Source organism: Pelobates fuscus, chromosome 4 (genome assembly GCF_036172605.1).
Source record: "Pelobates fuscus isolate aPelFus1 chromosome 4, aPelFus1.pri, whole genome shotgun sequence".
Taxonomy (NCBI): domain Eukaryota; kingdom Metazoa; phylum Chordata; class Amphibia; order Anura; family Pelobatidae; genus Pelobates; species Pelobates fuscus.
Window position 1 is genome coordinate 346,833,727 of NC_086320.1, and position 23,776 is coordinate 346,857,502.

At 38.8% G+C, this 23,776-nt stretch overlaps 1 protein-coding gene across 1 annotated transcript in view; it reads left to right on the forward strand.

Moving 5' to 3' along the window:
• Positions 1-23,776, forward strand: part of PLXDC2 (plexin domain containing 2) — a 520,796-nt gene that overhangs the window by 458,287 nt on the left and 38,733 nt on the right. Inside the window, exons 10-12 of the mRNA XM_063452523.1 lie at positions 14,525-14,585; positions 16,178-16,325; positions 17,446-17,484. Coding sequence (XP_063308593.1) covers positions 14,525-14,585; positions 16,178-16,325; positions 17,446-17,484 — 248 coding nt within the window. The remainder of the gene's footprint in view (positions 1-14,524; positions 14,586-16,177; positions 16,326-17,445; positions 17,485-23,776) is intronic.

The following is a 23,776-nucleotide window of genomic DNA, read 5'->3' on the forward strand; positions in this document are numbered from 1 at the left end:
AAAATAAGAAAAAAATAAAATATATAAAAAAAAAAAAAGAAACAGCACCCACCTTTTTTAAACTGCATCAGATGCTACTAGTGACATATTTTTTTTTTTTTTATTTGTGCGGGTAGGTACATATCATCATCAAACATCACCACAGCGTACATATATGCATACAGGCTAGACAATGGCATGAGGGGTAGCACTTTTTTTTCATATATAAAAAAGCTTAACATAACTTGTGACGAAGTGCCCTTCGCCAATTGGTCTTGGAGAGGCCTGCTTGCCAGCCTCTTGCCTTGTGACTATGGCCCTTGGGAGATTGTGCCCTTTAAAAACACTATTTGGGCTTATTGGCTTTTAAAAGACTGTGTCTGCCCCTTTTGATTCCATGGGAGAATGTGCCTCTTCCCCTCCCCCTTTAATACCTATCCCATTGTTCTCCAGCAGGGCATTGTCCCACGGACACTGCCAGACCAGTTTAAACTGGCTGCTTTGTCCCTCCTCAATCTCTCATCAGCCCTTGCAAAACTTTAACCCCATGGCAAATTTACTCGGTTCGTGGGATCTGAGCGCTGTTCACCTATATTGGGCACTCAGATCTGAGGGGGGTTCTGTGTAATATAATAGTAATTATGTATTTTTAGGTATTTTTAGGTATTTTACTGTTAGTGTAAAATGGAGATATTTACTGTGTATGTGGGAGTGTTATTTTGTTAATTAGTGTCCCCATTTGTTTGTGTCCCTTTTGTCATAGTTTACCACCAGGTCCAGGGAGTGTGCCTCTGGCCTGAAAACTTGTATAAAAAAGTCATTTTGTGTGCATTAAAGAGATCTTCTTGACCCTCAACAAGTAGTCTTGTCTCGTGATTGGAGGGGACAGCTATATTCACACTGGGGATTGCTATACTTGTATACTTACACTTGTAAGAGCTGTTCCTGTTATGCTCTCCTGGAGGAAAGGTCTTCCCCACATTGTCCTGGAGGACAGAAGCTGATCTAGGGTGGAAGGAAGATGGCGAGACTCCAGTTAAGCTAAGGCAGTTGTGGAGTCTGCGGTGGTTGTGGTGTCTGGTGCGGTGCTTGTGGTCCTCGGCGCAAGCTAGGAAGCGTCCATCAATGGAAGGTACTCGGTCGGAGTACGGGTGATCCGTTACATAACTGATGGAACTCTGCTGTGTAATTTAATAGGTATGTGGAGAAGGATTGTGTTACAGGAGAATAATACAGTTTAGGTCAGGCTAGGTACAGGCTGATATATAGCAACATGAGTGACTATCCTTTAGTATAGGCAAGAATTAAACACATTAAGGATAACATAGACATGCGGGTAATGTGCTTCGTGTATCATGTCTATGGCAGCCAATGCCTCGGCTCTGTATAGTGGGAGACTCTCTGGGTTTTGCTGCAAGAGGAAGGTGTGCCAGGGTATCTTCCCTACCTCTCCAGGGCTGAGAGGGGGTCTGCTTCTGGTACCCATGGGCCCAGACAATATGGTAAACCAAGTCCCTACCCGCCGGGAGACTGTGGGGGCTTCAGGTGATCCGCCGCCTGAAGCAGGTGCTAGGTCTCCCCCATCATGATCTATGCATTGCAGCTTTAGCTGTTGTGACCCTCTGCCCTGGTGGGTCAGAATTAGGCTTCACAGCGTGAGGACGGTTTGCCCGAAGGAGGCCCAGGCTCTCCGCAGCTCCCACCACTTTGCATTCCTTCCATCCTTTGCCATAATCTCTCAAACACCTTGTTTAGGCGTCGCGGCATGCAGTCTACCAAGTCCGGTAGGACCGTCTCCACCCTCTGCAGTTCGTGCCCCTGCGTAGGTAACTCATCTGCCATCTTGAGTGTATCAGCTGGGTACTCCATGTGGCAGGTGTTGGTCATCTGGGTGCAGTGTGAGCATATAGAGCAAGCCAGGGGGGACCGGGATAACCCCACTGGTCCATAGGGGTGGTGGAGACAGCACTAATCAAGTTTCTCACCGCCAGTCAAAGCAGTAGGAGAGCAGCCGTCTCTCCTCCGCCCTGTCGCTTGTAAGCCGCAAAGCCTTGAGTCGGGGTTTCCAGTGGCGGAGAAACCCACGAGAGGTACCCCCAGAACCACCGGCATTTCAGTAACAAGCTTAATAGTGCTCTGCATCCAGGTAGGTTTTTTGGCTCCAAAATCTTGTCGATTTTAAGGTGTCAGATGCGGAAGCTCATGCAACACATGTCTGGACTGATCAGTAGCCAGGCTCCGCGCCCCTAGTGACATAATTTAACTGCTTAATACCTTTACTAAATCGGTCAAGGAAATCTCCTTTCTAAGCTAAAACGCAGTCCCCACCACCCTCCCTTTATTCAGTGTAGAACAGTGTTAATGCTAAACTAGAGTTCCCAGCATCCCATATCCTCTGGGCTGTTTGGGCTATCATATTTTCATCCTATCACAACATCCATTGTTGGTATAAACTGGCAATGTTTCTGCCTTAGCCATACCTCCAGTGGGGACTGGGCTGTGGGCAGCCAGGGGCTTCTATCTACTCTTAAACAGCACCAGGGCAATCCAGGCACTATAACCAATTCAATGAGATGAAATGACGTCAGTGCCTACAGCATACCACCCGAGTGTCCCTATTTAAGAGGAACAAATTTTTTACCAAATTCCTCTCTTCTCTCCAAATGTTCAAATATTGATATCATTGGTGTATCACAATGCTCAACAGCAATAATACTCACAGTGCAACATCTTTTGTCTACAATAAATGTGTTTAGATTAGTTTTGTCATTTCTGGATTTAGACAAATTCCTGCCCATCTTTTTTTTTATGCGATTATTATTCTGTTTAAAATTTTAATTCAGTCTTTTTATTTGATTAATTTAAAATGGGCATCATTTCAGTGCCTGATGTGTTATATAAAGCATTTTACGGTACCCTAATGGCAGCAATTGAGGATTAACAACATGCAATTAAATCAATATCAAAAAGAAAACTGCTTCAGATCGAATTGAATCAAGTCCAAAGTAAGAAGAATTATGCCTCTCTGTAAAAACCTGACACAAGAACTGGTGCTGACAAGAACTTTTCATTATATTATAGAAACGCAGGAAAAGACTTACATAAAATATTATAATTATAAACTACTCTCTTATCCCAAATCTATATTCGAAACATGAAAATTAAAGATGTAAATAAAATTCAGTATATAATATATAATGTATTAATCATAAAATCTAATGCATCATTTCAAAAGAGAAAATCGTTCCTCTGTTCCACATGTCACGTATGTAATATTTACATAGTGCTGGTATGTGTAAATCGACTGCTTCACTCTCTTTGTGTCTCTATATATCTACATATCTAAATAATTAGATTAATCCCTTAAGGACACACCTTCTGGAATAAAAGGGAATCATGACGGAATATTTCCGTCATGTGTCCTTAAGGGATTAAAAAAGAGACAATGTTTTTAAACCTTATTGTCTGTATTTGCACTTATATTTATAGATCAGTGGTAGGCAACCTTACACACTCCAGATGGTAGGACGACATATCCCCCGATGCTTTGCCAGCATTATGGCTGTAAGAGCATTATGGGAGATTTATAGCACAGCATCTGGAGTGCCTTACTTTAAGGTCCTAACACCATACCCTAGTTTAATACACAATTGTTTAGGAGTGGTTTGAAATAAACTGAAGCTCTTCTCAGCATATAGGGGCCTTCCCCATCTTGGATACATTGGAAATGTGTAATTAACACTTCCGCAACAGCAACAGCAGTGTCAATTGTGTCCAACCTTGATGACGTTGATTGGCTCAGAGTCCTATGGATAGGGTAGCTGAGCTCTCTCAGCCTTATTGCTGCCCAGGTTGACATAAATAATGCAGAAATGTTAATTAGACATTATCAAAATAAATATGTGAGAGGTCCCTGGTCACCAATCCTTTTCTAAATGGTGAGCTGTAGTGGTTATGATGCTTAGAGTGATCCTTATGGAGCAAATTAACCGCTCAAGAATAGGATATAGAGATTTCTCTGTGCTATCAGTGACTAAGTTTAACTATTAAATGTCTTTCCAGTGTAGCAGAGCTAACCACGCATTCTTAAATGATATGATTAGGATATATTCAATATCTGATATGCTCTTTATTCTTTAAAGCCACCTATATATCATGTGCTGACATTTAATATGTTAAATCATATGCTTGATGAATATTTTCACTACACACAAAGGTAAAGCGCTATTACATTTTAAAATGCCTATGAGTAAACCATTTAATTTACTGTAATTTGGTTTATTGGTTCCTATCAAAGCTAAATTACTTTAACTTTTTGCAGTTCCTTTCTTTATAGCAAGTATAGCATGCTGTTATGTTGAGCATTTATTTACAATCCACCTAGTCTCAAGATGCATTTTGAAAATTGGGACAATATTGTAAATTTAAGATTTAGCTGCTCATAAACAAATTGTGGTCTGTGGCTTACCAAGGATATATCTATGATTACTCTGTAAGCTTCAGTGCAGTGGATCAATATTTTTTTTATTTTTAAGTGCCAATATATGTTGTAGACTGTCAAATAACAGGACATACCCTGATCATTCACATCTTTCAAACTACCTGCCTAATATTGTGTAGGTCCTCCCCGGTGCTGGCAAAACAGCTCTGATACGTCGAGGCATGGACTCCACAGGACCTCTGAATGTGTCCTGTGTTATCTGGCACTAAGACATGAACAGCAGATCCCTTAGGCCCTTCAAGTTGCAAGGTGGGGTGTCCAAATCACATTTGTTGTTCCAGTGAATTTGGAGGCCATGAACTCTTTGTCATATTCCTCAAACCATTCCTGAACAACATTTGCAGTATGGCAAGGTGCATTACCCCGCTGAAAGAGGCCACTACCATCACGGAACCCATTGCCATGAAGCAGTGTGCGTGGTCTGCAACAATCTCTAGTTGGTGGTATGTGTCAAAGTAACATCCACATGAATGCCAGGTCCCAAGTTTTCGCAACAGCATAACACTGCAACAGCCGACCTGCCTTCTTCCCATAGTGCATCCTGCTGCCATCTCTTCCCCATGTAAACAATGCAAACGCACCTGACCATCCAACTGATCTAAAAGAAAATGTGATACATCAGACCAGGCAACCTTCTTCCATTGCTCCATGGTCCAGAATCAATGCTTATGTCCCAATTTATGGTGCTTTAGACAGTTGACAGAGATTATAATGGACACTCTACAATAGTTCTTCACAACCGAGTTGCATTAGTGAGCCTTGGGCACCCATGACCCAGACACTGGTTCACTGGTTGTCGTTCATTGGACCAATTTTAGTAGGTACAAACCACTGCATACCGGGAACACCTCACAAGAGTTGCAGTTATGAAGAAGCTCTGACCCAGTCATCTAGCCATCACTATTTGGCCCTCGTCAAAGTCACTCAGATGTTTTCACTTACCCATTTCTCCTGCTTCCAACACATGAATTTCAAGAACTGACTGTTAATTTGCTGCCTGACAAATCCCACCACTTGATAGGTGCCACTGTAACTATATAGTCAAAGTTATTCACAGTACCTGTCTGTGGCTGATCAGTTTAAATACCTTTATCTAATTTAATTAGTGCAAATATGCTCCTCATATCCATCAGTCTCTTCATTACTACAGTCAACGTATTTCACCAATGATCTTTGCACGCCAAGCATTTTTCAACATTTTATGTGTAGGAGGTTTAATAATGATTTTTTTGGGCCCAGACTTTCTCTGGTGCAATGTAAAGAAACACATTTAAAAAAACAAAAAAAACAAGATACAATGAAGGAGAAAATAACCTTTAGGAAACAGTTAAAGCTTTTAAAGCTTAGGGAATGTTTGATGGAATAAAAGAAAGGAATCTAGCATACATACCCTCCAGTAGTATAGCGAGGGACAGGGTAAAGAGAGGCATAGGCTCTAAGTGGTCCAAGAAAGAAGGTACGGGAGCCTATGGTGACAAATACAGGACTTTTTGTGATCGATATTATGCTGTGTAATCATCAAACAGCTGAAGGATTAAAATTACAAGTTCTTTTCCTGAACCGTCCACCTATAAGCACAACCCAGGTGATGGCAGCCTGTAGACACCAATTAAACTTCCACTGGCCACTATAGACAGCACATGGACATAACATTTTAAAATGTTTTTAATGTACAATTTTTTTTCCATTTTTTGATAGTGTTTGCTTCTATAGTCTGTGAAGGATGGCTATTCCATATGTAGCTCTATGATGTATAAACCTTTAACACATGATCTGTTACCTATTAGTAATCTACCTTCCAACTTTACATCATACAATTACAATTATTTATACAGCGCCAATATATTCTACAACTCAGTACAATAGATAAACAAGATGGAACACACCACATGCCTAAAGCACTTTAGCTTGTTGATGTGCATTATGTGTGAAGCGTGTGTCCTTTTTTTCATTTTACAAAAAGGGCAGATTTCATTAAAAATTGGCACTTTTATAAATTACCCTTATTGCACCCCCGTGGCTGTCGTCCAGGCAATCATTCCTGTTACTACCTGGTTGTTTAGCTCAGTGGAGCTAAACTCATAAGACAGGCGACTGCCCAGAGAACCTGCCTTGCAAAGACTTCTCATGGAGCTGCATTGTGAGGTCTGTGATTGGACAGTCACAGAAAGTCGGGGTGGGATTAGAAGGGGAGGGTTGCAGGCGAGAGATCTGCAAATTTTGCCAGCTGTTATTAGTTATGCATCCACTGAAAATAGGCATAATTAAATAAATGCATCTTTGTATTGGAGTACATCTACTAAACAGTGTTTTTTATTGTTTGGATTTGGGAAGTGGAGTGTCTCTTTAATAACAAAACACATATGACATAAAGGAACAGCAGGTGAAGAGGGCCTTGCCTAGACAAGCTAACAGTCATGGTCATTTGACTTTTATAGTTAAAAACTCTTCGATATACTGCAGGATTCATACAAGAAATGTCTATTCTGTTGAAGAATGCATTGCAGATTGTTCATACAGTTTTCACAATTTACAAATAATAAATCAGTAAACTTTGGGTTAATGTATTATAGTGTTTGTGTCTTGGTAAAAAGTTTGTAGTTTTGTATTTATTTCCTAAAACACTTGCAATGGTTTGTTAGCATTCTCTCTGAGAAAGAAGGACCTTTGACATAATAAAATCCTTTGGTGATTGCTTTATAGGAAACTATTACTAGATAGTACATTCTGTCTGATGCCAGTATTCCTTTTGATTGCATTCCTTCAACCTTGTCACTTACAGTCTCTCCCACATAGTAAAAACCAAATAGGCTCTGAGTTGGATGCAACACATTTAACTACAAAGCCGTGTTGTTTTTGTATCTGTTTTCATGTAGAGATATATTTGAGTTATATTTCTAATGACTCCACGTTTTCACCAATAAAGTTTGAATGATTTGCTGTAATGTTCTGAATATATATACATTCATATTATTTAAAGAGACACTCTAAGCACCAAAACAACTTTAGTTTAATCATAGTATGTGAGCTTATTTGAGCAGCACATTGTTTTTACCTCTTGTATCTTTTAATATTTTGTATCACAATTACTTGTCAATTACCCCCATTCTAAAATTGTAAAGTGCTGTACAATATGTTGGCGCTATGTAAATAATGATAATAATGACAATGCAATTTTTTAAGTGTACAGATCATGTTCCCTGCCATTTAGGAGTTCAACTGATCTTACAGCATAGTTTGTTTACTTTTGAAGTTCCTTTCTCCTGTTCTGTTAATTGAACTTTAATCAAACACAGGGGGCTGCAGCAGGCTCTAACAAGCAAATAACGAAGCATGAGTTAAGAGCGTATAAATTAAACACACTGTGCATCTCTTTTTCGGGAAGAGTGTAGGGAGTCTTTTATCATTGTTTAAAAGATATTGTGTGAAATATTATACAAAATATAAATATTTAAAATATACATTTTTAATATGAAATATATTTTATATCAGAAATTTCAATAAAATATTACAGATTTACATATGTGAGACTGAATATGCATTTTAAAATTGAAAGAGGTATTTCAGCTGATCAAATTATTTACTTAAATGGGCACTATAGTCACCAGAATAACTATAGCTTATAGTAGTTGTTTTGGTGAGTATAGTCAGTCCCTGCAGGCTTTTTGCAGTAAACACTTTCTTTTCAGAGAAGAGGCAGTGTTTACATTACATCCTAGAGACACCTCCAGTGGCCACTCCTCAGATGACCACTGGAAGAGCTTCCTGGAGCAGTGCACACTATGCAGCACTGACATTCAGTATCCCCACCCTCTGCATGGACACACTGAACTTTCCTCATAGAGATGCAGTGATTCAATGCATCTCTATGAGGAGAGGCTGATTGACCAGGGTGACATTTGGCTCCCCCTTCCTGCCCATCTCCTTGGCTGGTATAATCAGAATTGACCATCTCAGTCAATCCAATGCTTTTCTATGGGAAAGCATTGTGATTGACTAAGATCATTGCTTCAGTCCAGAAGACAGATCTGGAGCAGTACCAGACTGGAAAAAAAGGTAAGATTTGACTATATTTAGTGGGCCACGGCCGGGGCAGGGGAACTAGATAGTAGTAGATAGTAGGTAGTAGATAGTTTTTAATACTATAGAGTCAGGAATAAATGTTGGAGTTTCTGACCCTACAGTATTCCTTTATAGACAAATATAGACAAATACAAACAATGTTACAATGGAATAGACACTCAGCTTATGATTTTGGAGTCAAATAACAATCTGGATACAAGCATTTTCAGCTTCAATAGCTTTGCACAAGCTTTTCTCCTCATTCACAGAACTGGAGCCAAATATTCCTCACTCTTTTCTCTTCACAATGGAGACAATTTATCCACTCCATCCAAGCACTGACTATTCTCCATTGTTCCTCAGTAGAGTAGCAGAAGGTGTGTCTTAAAATGCAGTTTTGTGAAAACATCCATCTTGTCCGAAGAAGGGGGGGTCATTTTCTTACAGTTTGTTATCCCTGATAAGTAATGAATGCATATATGCATTAAAATTATTACTTACTCAGCAAATTTTACTTTTGCTACAGATATATTTTTTCGAGACGAATATCCTTTTATAACTGGGATAGGCAACCTTCGGCACTCCAGATATTGTGGACTACATCTACCTTGATGTTTGCCAGCATTATGGCTGTAAGAACCTTATAGGAAATGTAGTCCACAACATCTGGAGTGCCGAAGGTTACCTACTCCTGTCCTGTACTATAGAGTAGATGGACATTTATGTCTACTAAGGTATAAAAAACAAGATATTTAATTTTATACCCTTCATAGTTTATTTTGCAAGCCAGAGTGCTAATTCTTTAATTTAAATTTAGGGAGTACTCTGGTAACATAAATAAAGTTTTATCCAAACATCATAATTGTGTTTGCTGTGTTCATGGGCTGTGCATTTTCATTAAATTATGAACATTATTTTGTAGGTCATTTAAACTAACCATAAACTGCATAACAAGATCATTTTTATTTTTCATTTAATATACAATAGTAGAAGATATAGTTTTAAAAAAAAAAAAAACCCAGAAATGGCCTTTTTCCAATGATCGTAAGGTGTCATAAATCTTGGTTTCTATAATAAAAATAATGATATATTGTTTTGAGCACATGGAAATGCACATTTTTGAAGTAGTGATCTATAAATTATATACAGAGTAATGATTTATCGCTAAGAGATAAGGTTTTCCCATGAATCATTCCATATTCTAGGCTTAGCAAACGCCAAGCAAACAACATCATATTAATTACCATCAAAAACACAAGAGTATCTATTCACATTACTGATGGGATATGAAAGGGAGACCAATTCTACAAGAGTCTGGTCGATGAACTTGACTGATATCTCTAAAATTCTTCTAAAATAAATTTTGTGCATTTATCAAACTGACAGTTTTACTTCTGAAACCAGATATGCTTACTGCGGAAACCGTGTGTACATCTATTATAATAATTTTCTCATATTTTTGTGAGATTAATATTATCAATAGTGTATAACGTATATTATTGTTTTTTTGCTTTACGTCATGAAATAACATCACTCTCTGTTGATTAATGAAACTATAGTATGACAGACATCGATAAATACTACAAGAAATATTTTATCTGAGTCTATAGGAATTTTTCTTTTGTCCAAAAACAGCATATCTTACCAATTATTTATTCAATGAGCTTTGGAAGTGAAGCGTTAAAAAAAACTACAACTGTTGTTGACCCACTATATTAGATGTCCAGAAAATGAACCAACTATGCAACAACAAGGGCAGAGATGGCCAAATGGTAAACCTGAAGTGTGAGACATTTAGCATTTGCTGGTTTTCAAGCACATCCTTGCGTCTACCAAGGTTCTAGAGTAAGAATTCAAAGTGAATTTCAAATTAAAGTATAACGTATCCGAACTGAAAGCATAGTTGACTTCGAGAATATTTCCAGATAAGCTCTTTTTACCTTGGATTTGAATATCTACTTTGAATTTACCTGAAATTCTCACTTTCGTGAATTAGAATGTAGATGTTATCATTACCTAACCCAATAGTGGTCATACTTTTAACCTGGGAAAGAGGAAATGTTGAGTTGACCATGTCATACCAAAGTTTAAATAGAAAATAGAAAGACTGCTAGATAATCTAGAAACAGCTTTTTTTGTCAATCTCTTTTTTTATTGATGCAAAGATTTCAACATACAAATGGTTCCAAGAATTCATGGACAGTAAAGATTAGTCATCAAAAAGCATATAATGAACAACACTCAGAATGCCTCAGGTTTTATTTTAGTAAAATGAAAAGTAAGCATCATAGGAAATGGTATTTTATAAAACAACATTAAACATAAAACATTTTACTAATATTAAATTACATTTGCTAACTATTGAACAAAAAAATAAAAACAATTAAATGGCCAAAAATCTTGAACCTCAATGTTTTTGATCAAGTGATTGCTCGTCTGTACATGATTGTATTAATTAAAATATTATTTACACGGAAAAACACATTATTTTATTTTGATTTCAATGGATAGGGTAATGAAACTATAATGATACCAGTCTGCTAGGTGTAGGGTAAGTCACAAGTGTGGCCAGTTTAAGTCTGTTCTAGAGGTATCTTAGCAAAGCTTTAGCGTTAATTTTGTGCATTTATCAAACTGACAGTTTTTATTTCTGTAACAAGATATGTTTAGTGCAGAAACAGTATGCACATCTATAATAATATTTTTATTTATTTTTGTAGGATTAATATTATCAAAAGTGTATAATTTTTATTATCCTTTTTTTGCTTCAATTCATGCAATAACATCATTCTCTATGGCTTAATGACAGCAGAATGCATAAGACAGAAGAGTAAATGAGGGAAATAGGATTCCCAAACTAGCCTTTAAGGCACATCAATAGGTACTTATGTAGGTGTTCCCTAATTATGTTTTAATTTATATATTGTTAAACCTGGAATATTAGTGTTTCTTGAGAATTGTGTTGGGATTACTGGAATAAACCATGGTTTTCCAAGGAAAACCCATGTAGAACACCTGAAGGTCATCACCTCCAGGGTAGGAGAATTTAAAAAGTCTAAAAATGGCCTGTATGTTTTAAAATCTCATGGGCAATGAACATTTGGAACTGACATAGCAAGCCCCGTAGCCATGTATATTGTATTTAAAAAGTAAATTGAATACATTAAAGAGGGGCAAATGCAAAAGTTAACAAGTGTCATTAGGAGTATTCATTTGGAATGTGTGTGGAATGTCTAGTGAAGAAAAATGATTAAGATGTCAGGTTGTAAATCTGCGTGGACTGTAGTGGCTTTCTTTAAATGTAAAAATACCTGTGGACAAAAGCCTGTGGTTCAAAATCACTACATTCTATAGTAGCATTACTATGGTGGGTTGTCACAAAGCATGCTGGCAACAGATGCCCAATATGCACAGAATTCGCATGCGTCAGCCCGGAACACTCTAATCAAAGCTTGCCAGTAAGTGATGCTGGTGGAGGTGGACATACACCTTAAACAGTAATGTGAATGTTCTCTCTATATGTAACTTTTATAACTGAAACAGACTCCAAACACCATGACCACTTCAAATCACTAAAGTCATCATCGTGCTTGGAGTAACCTTTCAATAAAGGAAACCTAACAAGGAATATCACTGTCAGAAGAGACTTAGAAAGTATACCAGCTAAGCGAACATGAATTCAGATGACTCCATAACTACTTAGAACAGTGATGGCTAACCTTAACACCATACATTGTTTCTGGACTACATTTCCCATGATGCTCATCTAGCTTTTAGACTCTAACAGGTAGCTGAGCATCATGGGAAATGTAGTCCAGAAACAATTCATGGTGTCAAGGTTAGCCATCACTGACTTAGAATAACATGCCAAGGAGATCGGGCATTGACAATGGGAGTCATCTTCTATAAAGTTCTTCTATAGAATATTGTGTGAGAGATGCACCATCCCATAAATCTTTGCACAACTGTATCTCATGAAACAAGTAAATGCTTTTGCTATTTTAAAGAGAATAATTTGTTCAGCAGTTGCTAATTTAATTAATATGACCCTAACCCTCTCTTCAAATACAAAAATTAGCATCTTCTTGTTTTTGCACTTAAGTGATTAAATAATATTTTTAACAGAGTTAAATAGCCATAAGACATTTTTTTAAAATACTTCATTAATTTAGCTTGATTCTTCCAGGACAATTTCCATTTTGAAATTAACAATAAACATATAAAAGATAAAGGTGAAAGTGTAACTTAAAAATAGCTGTAATGGGGGCGGGGCCGGACCGCCAACGGGATCAGACGTGCCTGTCTGAGCTCCCGCTTTGGAGGACCGAAAATCGGCGCAAACTGGAGGCAAACTCTCTCTAACAACCGGCAACGGAGACTAAACTGAGCCCCAGACCCTGGGGTACGAGGAGATACCCCTCAAGACCCCATCTGGCACCTACAGTAACCCGACGAAGGCCCGAGGCGTGTTGGAGCTTGAGCCGGGAAGAGACGGCCGCTCTCCTGGGTCTCCGGTTGGTGTCCGGCCTCCTCCCCCCCCCTTTGGACCGGGGGGGTCATCCCGGTCTACATAAGCATCAGCAACTCCTATCACGCTGAGGTAAGCGTCAAACAACCACCCTGCTGGGGGAAAATCACTGGCAGTACACTCCTAAGATGGCCGCCGCACGCCAGCCACATGTGCGAGGTTCCCACAGACTGGAACTTGCACACAGAGAAACATCCAGCACCATCTGAGCACCACAATGTCCTGCTCCAGGGATTTGTCAGCTCACTACATTACATTAAACTAAGTGAGATTCGCCTGGATCCCATTCACGCAGGGGCTCTGTGGAAGCACAGACATGCAGTCCTGAAACCCGCGTTCAAGATGGCGGAGACCATGTGCGCAGGGCCTGCAATCCAGAGCACAGGACGATCGGCAGCCACCACCCAAGCTTGCTCACGGGTAATGGACGACAGAACCAGCCTGTACATCAGACCTGCCTATCTCCCAGCGGTTCCTGCGAGCCTTGATCAACAACAAGCCTCCCCACACTCGAGACCCCACAAAGCCTCCTGCAATGCAACAAGCCTGCTCACCGACGGGCAGAACAGGACAAAGAGCCCAATCATGGCCCACCGGAGAAAGAACCCCGAAGGGAGACCGACCTTGCCACACGGATGACTCCAACACAGAGAGACTCACACACAGCACCAGCAGTAGAGCAGGCATCGGGTGAGCACTGATAAATCCAAGCACCGGAGGGGGCTCCTGAGCAACAGTGTTGTAATACCCTACTGACTCTCTCTACTTAATCCATTTTGCAGTGAGTTATTAGTTAACAGATTCCAGCTAAAGCAATGTTTTATGCCTTATAAACGTTAACTTTGATTTCACTTTTGGTTTGTACAGTTTACACAGAGCTGATGTACGGATATGCTAATTTAGCTAGCCTAGCCCCATAAAAGGGCCACTCTTGATAACTTGGCAAACAGTGTAAAATTTTGCTCATGTGTCTCCTGTGTGCATCCCAACTAGTCGAGCATTGTCTACCTGTGCCTACTCACCTCTGAGCGAGGGGAAATCCTACTATGTTTAATAATTTAAGCTTGTCGTCCCACTCGTGACTCACCACAATAGAAGTAAGACACAAACAAGTAATCACTATGTATCTCAGATTTACAATGTTCCTAGCATGCTATATTTACCTACAAAAATGTGCAGTTTATCTTTGCCGTGTACATGTATGCCGTTGCAATGCCTGTAACCGATATCGTGGCGTTACAGTCTACTCTGTTTTGTAAACTAATGCACAAGAAAAATAAAGAATTTAAAAAAAAAAAAAAAAATAGCTGTAATAACAATTGTATTTCTACATTTAAATATCAATGTTATGTATGTTTATGCAGCTTTATAACACCCATACAACATTTACTGTGGTCAGTCATTTAACACTTTTTAATATATCTTTTTTATTTTTACTTGTTTATGTTTTGAAGATGTTCATGTGGATTTGATCGCCACCGGCAAGACTGGGTGGAAAATGGCTGCCCTGAAGAGGTATGAGAATTGCAATACATTAATATACCTGGCAGCTTGCATTTAAAGCCATTTTATTTATTTTTTCCAGATCAAAAACTTTATCCATCTGGGTTATAAGTTGGACTAGGTAATTACATACTATAATCATCTGCATATTGCATTGTGAATTAAAACATTTTTAATTACACAAAATAATTTACAACAGCATTTTACTGAGATGGTACGGCAGCATTTAGTTTAGAAAATAATTTTAAGTGTAATTATGTTTTACCTTTTGCTTGTGTGTTAATAAGCATTTCCTTGCATAACTATTGGACACGGAACCTACTGAAAAGATAATTAATGATGTTTGGATTCTTGATAACAGGTTCTAACAAAGCTTATTTCTCATTTAATCAGTATTGAAGACATGCCCTATGCTTTTTTTTTTACAAGATTAAAAAGCACTCACATCTGACCCAATGCTCCTCACGTGAGGTTGGAAATTAGCACATCAAACTGTACTCAACTAATTGAATCTTAATTGGACAACAGTGTAGAAAATGATAAAATATTTTAACCTTAAATAATTATTATGCAGAATTCTCTAGACTCCATATTGTAGACACAGTGTTACTAATTTTGTCCCATTTGGCAGACATTCTAAAGCTTCAATTTCCTACCTGTTTTTTTTTTTATTAAAATTCCTAGACTTTTATGCCGGGTGTATGATTAAAAAAATGTTTGATAAAATTAATTTGAAAAGAAAGCGTCTAACATTTCAGTTCAAACTATATACTCCATATTTACTAACCCAGATATAGCTAGTTTAGCTGTTATTACATTTGGAATTGTGTCTTATTTAAAACTCTTATCGAGAGCTATTGATTAAAAACATGGATATGGAGAGCACAGAATCTATGATTTGCTGGGTAGTTTTACATTGTGCAATAAAGCTGAAAAGAAAATTTTAAGTTTTTTAATGTTTCCCTAAAATTTGCCAAAGGAAAAAAAAATGTTTGGTAGAATAATTGTATTTATTTATTTTTAATCAGACGGTATAAGTCATTTTGCAATATTCCCTATGGTAATAAGTAAATTACAATGCAATACTTAGGGAGGAGTAACAATTATCTCATCTTTTCTGCAAACAATTATTTTTACCAGATTGAATTCCTAGAAAATACTACTGAGAAAATGACAAACTGCGATACAGTTTTGGGGTACAAAATATATCTCTCACTAGTGTGAAACAATTGTTTGCTTGGAGGAACACCTACTGGATTAAAAAGTTGCAATTTTTTCACATTTCTGGATCAAATGCAGAACATTTTCCTCAAAATGGCATTATCGTGTGTTTTCAGTTTTTTTTTTTTTTTCGTATAAATATGCTAACTTCAGCAACAAGCGTGGCAAGATCACAGACAAAACTAGACGTTTAGAAAGTATATATTAAATATTATTTATTTTCTATTGCACAGGAATAAACAGTATATTATATGATAACTTAGAGTATATTGGTTATAAATACTACACATTGATATGTGACAAGTTAGAGAACAACAGTTCCATATGATTTATTAACAAAAATGAAAAGTACACACAGTTTAGGAATTTATTTTCATTGCTAGGCCAAAGACAAAGTTTGCGAAGGTCTTCTACAGACAACTGAGGTCCCACGTCACACTACAACAAGAATTCGAGTAGCAACTACACGAGATTTTACTTCAACCATGAGAATGGCAACATCAAATCTACCAAGCAGCCTCCCTACTGAAGGTAAATTCTGTTACCTCTTATAGTTAAGGGATTATTTTAAGCATGCCATAATGCTGAAATAATTGATGGGTGGGTCAAAGGTCAAATTTCCATTTATTGCTGAAAACAGGGATTTCACAGACACCAATGTTCAAGTGCAGGATACAAAACAGAGTTGGAAAAAAAAAATCTTATTTAACTATATTTTGGGTTGTGTTATATAAAATGAGTGTCAATTTAACGAACCTCAGTGCTTTGTGCATGAACCACCAAGTTCTTTCTGTACAATTCTAATCTACAATTCCAAATCTACTCTCCTCCTCCCGACCTCCCAATGATGCTCAATGCTACAGACTGGAATCTAGCTAAGCAACATCCTCATGTATATTTCAAATGGGGTTTCTCATTTCAATATTCTTAAATTAATAATGTCCACAGTTTTAAATGTCAAAATGCCTGGTGATTTATATTTTGTTCAGTCAACTATCCTTCATTGTACAGGCAGCAACATATTTTATGGTATAATATTCATTTGTGCTGCTACAAAGACACAGAGTACTAGATTAATCAAAGGATGCTTTGACTCAACACTAGTTAATGTCTTTTGCATAACATATGCTTTTCAATCATTTTTCAGTTTGCTTCCAAGGAATTTTCAAGGGCATCATATTTACACTGACAGAAAATAAATAAGCAGAACATTAAAAAAAAAATTAGAAAGTTTATTTCCCATTTTTCTCATTTATGTATATCGGAGAATCATTTTATTTGGCAACATATTGTAATTAAAATATATGTTATACTTTTCTATCATACTAAAAGAGTAATTGGATATCTCAAAAGATATGGATATATATACACAAGTTTAGGAAAGTTACTGAGATTTTTTCAATTAAAAGTTGTATTAGGTTTAATATTCTCAGTTGTTCTAAAATATAATTTGCCGCTTATTATAATTAGAAGCAAAGAATTTAAGTTAAAATAAACATTTAAGTTTATTTTTCAGACCTCACACACACATATTGTTAATTGTAGGAGATTACTAAATACCAGGAAATGACAGACCCCTTTATGAAAAGAATGGGCAATGTGTGTATCTGTGCTATTTACCTAAATTGGATTTTTTGTATTTATTTTTTAGATGACACAAAGATAGCGCTTCACCTTAAGGATAATGGAGGTAAGGTTCCTAAACTTCATATTTCATGGCAAAAATCTATGACTCTAGTGAAAAATAGAGATATAGTGATAGATAGAAAGACAGGTAGATTAGGCGTTCCTAAAATAATAGTAGACAGTACTAGTTCTATATTACAAAAACAATCATTTCCCAAATTAAAACGTGAATGTGTGCGGCACACGTGTTATTTTAATACATTAGCTGCTACCTCACTGTAATGTGCTACCTTTCTCAACACAAAAATCAACCAAAACCAAAAAGCAACACAGTGGAACGCTTATTAAGTGAATAAGCGAATAATAAGGGAATCACACTCAATACCTTTTTTAGATACTGCTTTTATGTCTCCTTCAACCAGAATGTTTTTTTTTGCTTCAAAATAAAATATAACCAAATAGTATACAACATTTTACCTTTTTAAGTTATGGGCATAGTAAATAAAAAGGCAACACTCACACACACTACAAAATTTAGCTTTAATAGTGATAACAGTGTGGTCAGTGTAGACGACCCTTCCCTTCTTGGTATAGTTTCTCTTCCCAATATATCCCATAGAATGACTCAAAAGGGTATATATATATATATATATATATATATATATATATATATATATATATAGAGAGAGAGAGAGAGAGAGAGAGAGAGAGAGAGAGTAGTATTATACTGCAATATTATCCTTAACAAGTAGCAAAAAGTGTACTCACAAGATAGGAGCCTCATCATAGGGCTCACTTTCCACACTTTGTATAGCTAAGGGCCATACCACCTTCCTTAGAAGAAAGCAGGAACTAGATTGCATAAAGTGCACTATGTGCAATAAATGTATAATAACCAAACAAATGTTAAAATAAAATATAAAAACAGGGTAAGTATAAATACATTTAGATCCTCCAGAACGCGTTTCACCACAGGTCCAGTGGCTTCTTCAGCTGGGTATGTGACTCGTGCATCCAGATTCCTGTTTATATACCCCCTTAATAAGGGGATAATTGTGTAGCAAAAATGGCTGCTGGCAAATGGTAGAACGCTATTGGAACGCAAATGGTGGCTGAACCGCAAGCTGCCAGTACCCAGGAAAACGTGGATGAAGTATCGGAGGGAATCCTGGAAGATCACAAAGATCACAGATGTTACATGAGAGCGAGGCTTGGAATGCGCCGTGCTACTGGTTAAGTGGGAGGCCGCACGCCTCTATTACCAATTATCCCTGGACACATGAGTTACGTACGCAACCGAAGACACCACTAGTGGCGAAATGCATTCTGCAGGATGTAAATATATTTATACTTACTTATACTTATTTATACTTACTTTTTGTTTATTATTATTTTTTTGAATTGCTAATAAATATATATTGATCATCACTTTTTGAAAGTTATTTAGTTAAAAACCTCAGTATCCTATGCTGTTGCATATTCTGGGCATACTACCCAGAGTTCCAGAATCTTCTATACAAAGTGCAGGTGTCTTATTATTATTATTATTTGTATTTATATAGCGCCAGCATATTCCGTAGCGTTTTGCAATATTATCAGAGGGGGAGATTTAACAATAAAGGAGACAATTACCAGTGGCGTACATACCAGGGTCGCAGGGGTCGCGGCTGCGACCGGGCCCGGCCCAACAGGGGGCCCGGCCGCCCTGCGACCCAGGTATGTAGGTCACTGGGCCAGCCTCTTCTGCTGGGGGGCCCAGGAGCCGGCCACCTCCGGGCCCCCCGAGGCTGGCCCTGCTGTCACCCGGCTGGCTGGCGGGCGCGCGAGGGAGCACTGTCCCCTGGGTGCTCCCTCTTCAGCTCCCTCGCGCACCGCACTGAAACCGGAGCCGGAAGATGACGTCATCTTCCGGCTCCGGCATCAGTACGCGGCGCGCGAGGGAGCTGAAGAGGGAGCACCCAGGGGACAGTGCTCCCTCGCGCGCCCGCCAGCCAGCCGGGTGACAGCCTGGCCAGCAACACCACTGGACCCCAGGGAATCCCCCCAGCTCTCCCACAGGTAAGGAGGCTGGGGGGATTTAAAAAAAAAAAAAAAGTTTGAGTGTGTTAGTGAGTGTGTGTTAGTGTTAGTGAGTGTGTGTATGTTAGTGAGTGTGTTAGTGTTAGTGAGTGTGTGTGTTAGTGAGTGTGTTAGTGTTAGTGAGTGAGTGTGTGTGTGTTAGTGTTAGAGTGTGTGTGTTAGTGTTAGTGTGTGTGTTAGTGTTAGTGAGTGTGTGTGTGAGTGTGTTAGTGTTAGTGAGTGTGTGTGTGTTAGTGAGTGTGTGTGTGTTAGTTAGTGAGTGTGTGTTAGTGAGTGTGTGTGTGTTAGTGAGTGTGTGTGTTAGTGTTAGTGAGTGTGTGTGTTAGTGTTAGTGAGTGTGTGTGTTAGTGAGTGTGTGTGTTAGTGTTAGTGAGTGTGTGTGTTAGTGTTAGTGAGTGTGTGTGTTAGTGTTAGTGAGTGTGTGTGTTAGTGTTAGAGAGTGTGTGTGTTAGTGTTAGAGTGTGTGTGTTAGTGAGTGTGTTAGTGTTAGTGAGTGTTAGTGAGTGTGTGTTAGTGTTAGAGTGTGTGTGTTAGTGTTAGTGTGTGTGTTAGTGTTAGAGTGTTAGTGTTAGTGAGTGTGTGTGTGTGTTAGTGAGTGTGTGTGTTAGTGTTAGTGTGTGTGTTAGTGTTAGTGAGTGTGTGTTAGTGTTAGTGAGTGTTAGTGAGTGTGTGTGTGTGTTAGTGAGTGTGTGTGTGTGTGTTAGTGAGTGTGTGTGTTAGTGTTAGTGAGTGTGTGTGTGTTAGTGAGTGTAAGTGTGTTAGTGTTAGAGTGTGTGTGTTAGTGTTAGAGTGTGTGTGTTAGTGTTAGAGAGTGTGTGTGTTAGTGTTAGAGAGTGTGTGTGTTAGTGAGTGTGTGTGTTAGTGTTAGTGAGTGTGTTAGTGTTAGTGAGTGTGTGTGTTAGTGTTAGAGTGTGTGTTAGTGAGTGTGTTAGTGTTAGTGAGTGTGTTAGTGTTAGTGAGTGTGTTAGTGTTAGTGAGTGTTAGTGAGTGTGTGTGTGTGTTAGTGTTAGAGTGTGTGTGTTAGTGAGTGTGTTAGTGTTAGTGAGTGTGTTAGAGTGAGTGTGTGTGTGTGTTAGTGTGTGTGTGTGTTAGTGTGTGTGTCTGTTACTGAGTATGTTTGTGTGTGTCTGTCAGTAAATGTGTGCGTCTGTTCATGAGAGTGTGTGTGTGTGTGTCTTAAGCACTTACCTTTCTCCAGCGCCGGACTCCCTTAACGCTGGGGATCTCTCCGTCCCCATCCGCCTCTCAGCTCCAAATGCACATGCGTGGCAAGAGCCACGCGCGCATTCAAACCGCCCATAGGAAAGCATTACTCAATGCTTTCCTATGGACGTTCAGCGTCTTCTCACTGTGATTTTCACAGTGAGAATCGCAGAAAATCATCTAGCGGCTGTCAATGAGACAGCCACTAGAGGCTGGATTAACCCTCAGTGAAACATAGCAGTTTCTCTGAAACTGCTATGTTTTCAGCTGCAGGGTTAAAACTAGAGAGGCCTGGCACCCAGACCACTTCATTGAGCTGATGTGATCTGGGTGTCTGTAGTGGTCCTTTATGTGTATGTGTTTATGCATGCACTGGCATACATACCGCGGTCGCACGGGTCGCAGCCCTGCGACCAGGTGCCCGCCGCCATGTGTTGCGGCCCCAGCCTGCGCAGAGTAAGCGCTCGCGCGGGGGGAGGGGGGGGCCCCGGATCAGTTTTCGCACCGGGGCCCCATGGGTTGTGTGTACGCCACTGACAATTACTAAAATGTACAGGAAGAATAGGTTGAAGAGGATCCTGCTCAAACAAGCTTACAGTGTATAGGAGGTAGGGTATAAAACCCAACAGGACAGGAGGTAGCAATCAAACAAGGTGGGAGTGAAGCAGAGCTGGATGAGAAAATAGAGTGCTGCCCTTTAGGAGAGAGCAAGGGACAGGTATGTGAGGTAGAGGTTGGTCTGAAAGGCTTAGCTTTCCTGAAGAGATGGTTTCTATGGCACTTTTTAATTATTGAAGACTAGGGGAGAATCTGATGGTGGTAGGCAGGCTATTCCAAAGGAAAGGAGTCGCTCGCAAGAAGTCCTGCAAGCGTGAGTCTTATCACATGACTCTAGACACTGTGGGGTTCTGGCCAACGCTCTGGAGTGGGCTAATGTATGGTAAGCTGCCCTCTCGCATGTATGAAATGGGCATTTTACTTGCATAAACTAATTATGCAAGTAAAATTATAAAAGATGGGACTTCCGTTTTTTTAGTCAGAAGCCTCTCCTGTGAATGGACGCATTGCGCAGGGAGTTTCCTGATTAATCAGAAAATCTAGGCTAAGGCTTCCCAGCCTTGTTAGCTTATATGTAGTTCTACAATAAATTAATCAGTGATGTATTACTTTTAAGATTTTCCTGATTAAAAGAGACTCCTGGTGTGAGCCTGGATATTTATTTTCTGCATTATAAAAATATAGCAAAGAAGGTCCTGCATTCAGATGCTAACGCATGTTGTGCCATGGCAGAAAACCTGAAATATTCTAATTTAAGTACTGAATGCAGAACCGAGCGCTGGTGATGTATTGTAATTTTTTCTGTAATAATATAGAATATAAAGCTCTAGTGAAAAAATGATATATCAACTATCTCTTTCTTACTAGGACAGTTTACATATAACATATGTATGTATAGAGTCTTGTCTTCTATGTCTTTCTGTTAAGATGTGCTCCCCTCTCTAGTAGACTCCAATAAGCAAAAGGTTACAGCCCTTCACAAAACAGCTTCTGACTTGTAACATTCTGCATTAAAACCAAAAGATGTCATTACGTAATTGCTGTCAAATGACTGTGTCCAATTATAGATCCCTTTATCTTAACATTTCTATGTATTCAAAAACCTAACAACTGAAAAATGGATAATTGCATACAGTTAAAGATATAGACTGGATTCAACAAGGTTTCGTGATTTACTTTTACCAGAAAGTAATGAAATCCTCTCTAAACCAGTGACAATTAAATGGCATCCCAGATATGGTACATATCTGTAACCTGCATCACAGATATGGTAACACCTGTAACCTGCATCACAGATATGGTAACACCTGTAACCTGCATCACAGATATGGTAACACCTGTAACCTGTATCCCAGATATGGTAACACCTGTAATCTGGCATCCCAAATATGGTAACATCTGTAATCTGGCATCACAGATATGGTAACACCTGTAATCTGGCATCCCAGATATGGTAACACCTGTAATCTGGCATCCCAGATATGGTAACATCTGTAATCTGGCATCCCAGATATGGTGACACCTGTAATCTGGCATCCCAGATATGGTAACATCTGTAATCTGGCATCCCAGATATGGTAACATCTGTAATCTGGCATCCCAGATATGGTAACACCTGTAATCTGGCATCCCAGATATGGTAACACCTGTAATCTGGCATCCCACATATAGTAACATCTGTAACCGGCATCCCAGATATGGTAACATCTGTAACCGGCATCCCAGATATGGTAACATCTGTAACCGGCACCCCAGATATAGTAACATCTGTAACCGGCATCCCAGATATGGTACATATTTGTAATCTGGCATCCCAGATATGGTACATATCTGTAATCTGGCATCCCAGATATGGTACATATCTGTAATCCCATATATGGCAACATCTGTAATCTGGCATCCCAGATATGGCAACATCTGTAATCTGTTGTAACATTTCCTAACACTTATTATATGACTAGATAACCCTGTTGGAATTCACCTTCAGTTCTAGACAGTTCTGTACGGGTTTGCCAAGTCATTAGTGGTCAGTCTAGGATGTTTAAAGTGTGTCCATCTAGTTGGGTTTATCTTCTTGCTAATGTAAATACTAAAGCCATGAATCAAATGGTTACCACTCCATACAAAACCTATGCAAGCATGGTCAAGAGTTTTAGCTCTTCAGGCCAACCTTAAAGGGTTGCTAAAGTGAGAATTCAAAGTGTATTCAAAATAAATTTCAAATTAAATTCCCGAGTAGCTAAATTGATACTATAGAGATTTTTTTCTAGTTAGGCTATTTTAACTTTGAATTTTAAATTCACAGAGAATTCACCACAGACTGTGGTGTGATCGGTGAAATCAAGCCCAGTGATTGCAGCAACGCAGCAAAGGCCAACACTCTATGAACTAATCCCATATATTGCTCAAATAGGGTACTTTTTTTGAGGAGTTAGATGAGGATTTTGGCAACGGGAAAATGTGAGCTTTGTTCTTTGCTAACTCAATAGAAGTAAACCCTTTACAGATGTTTATAT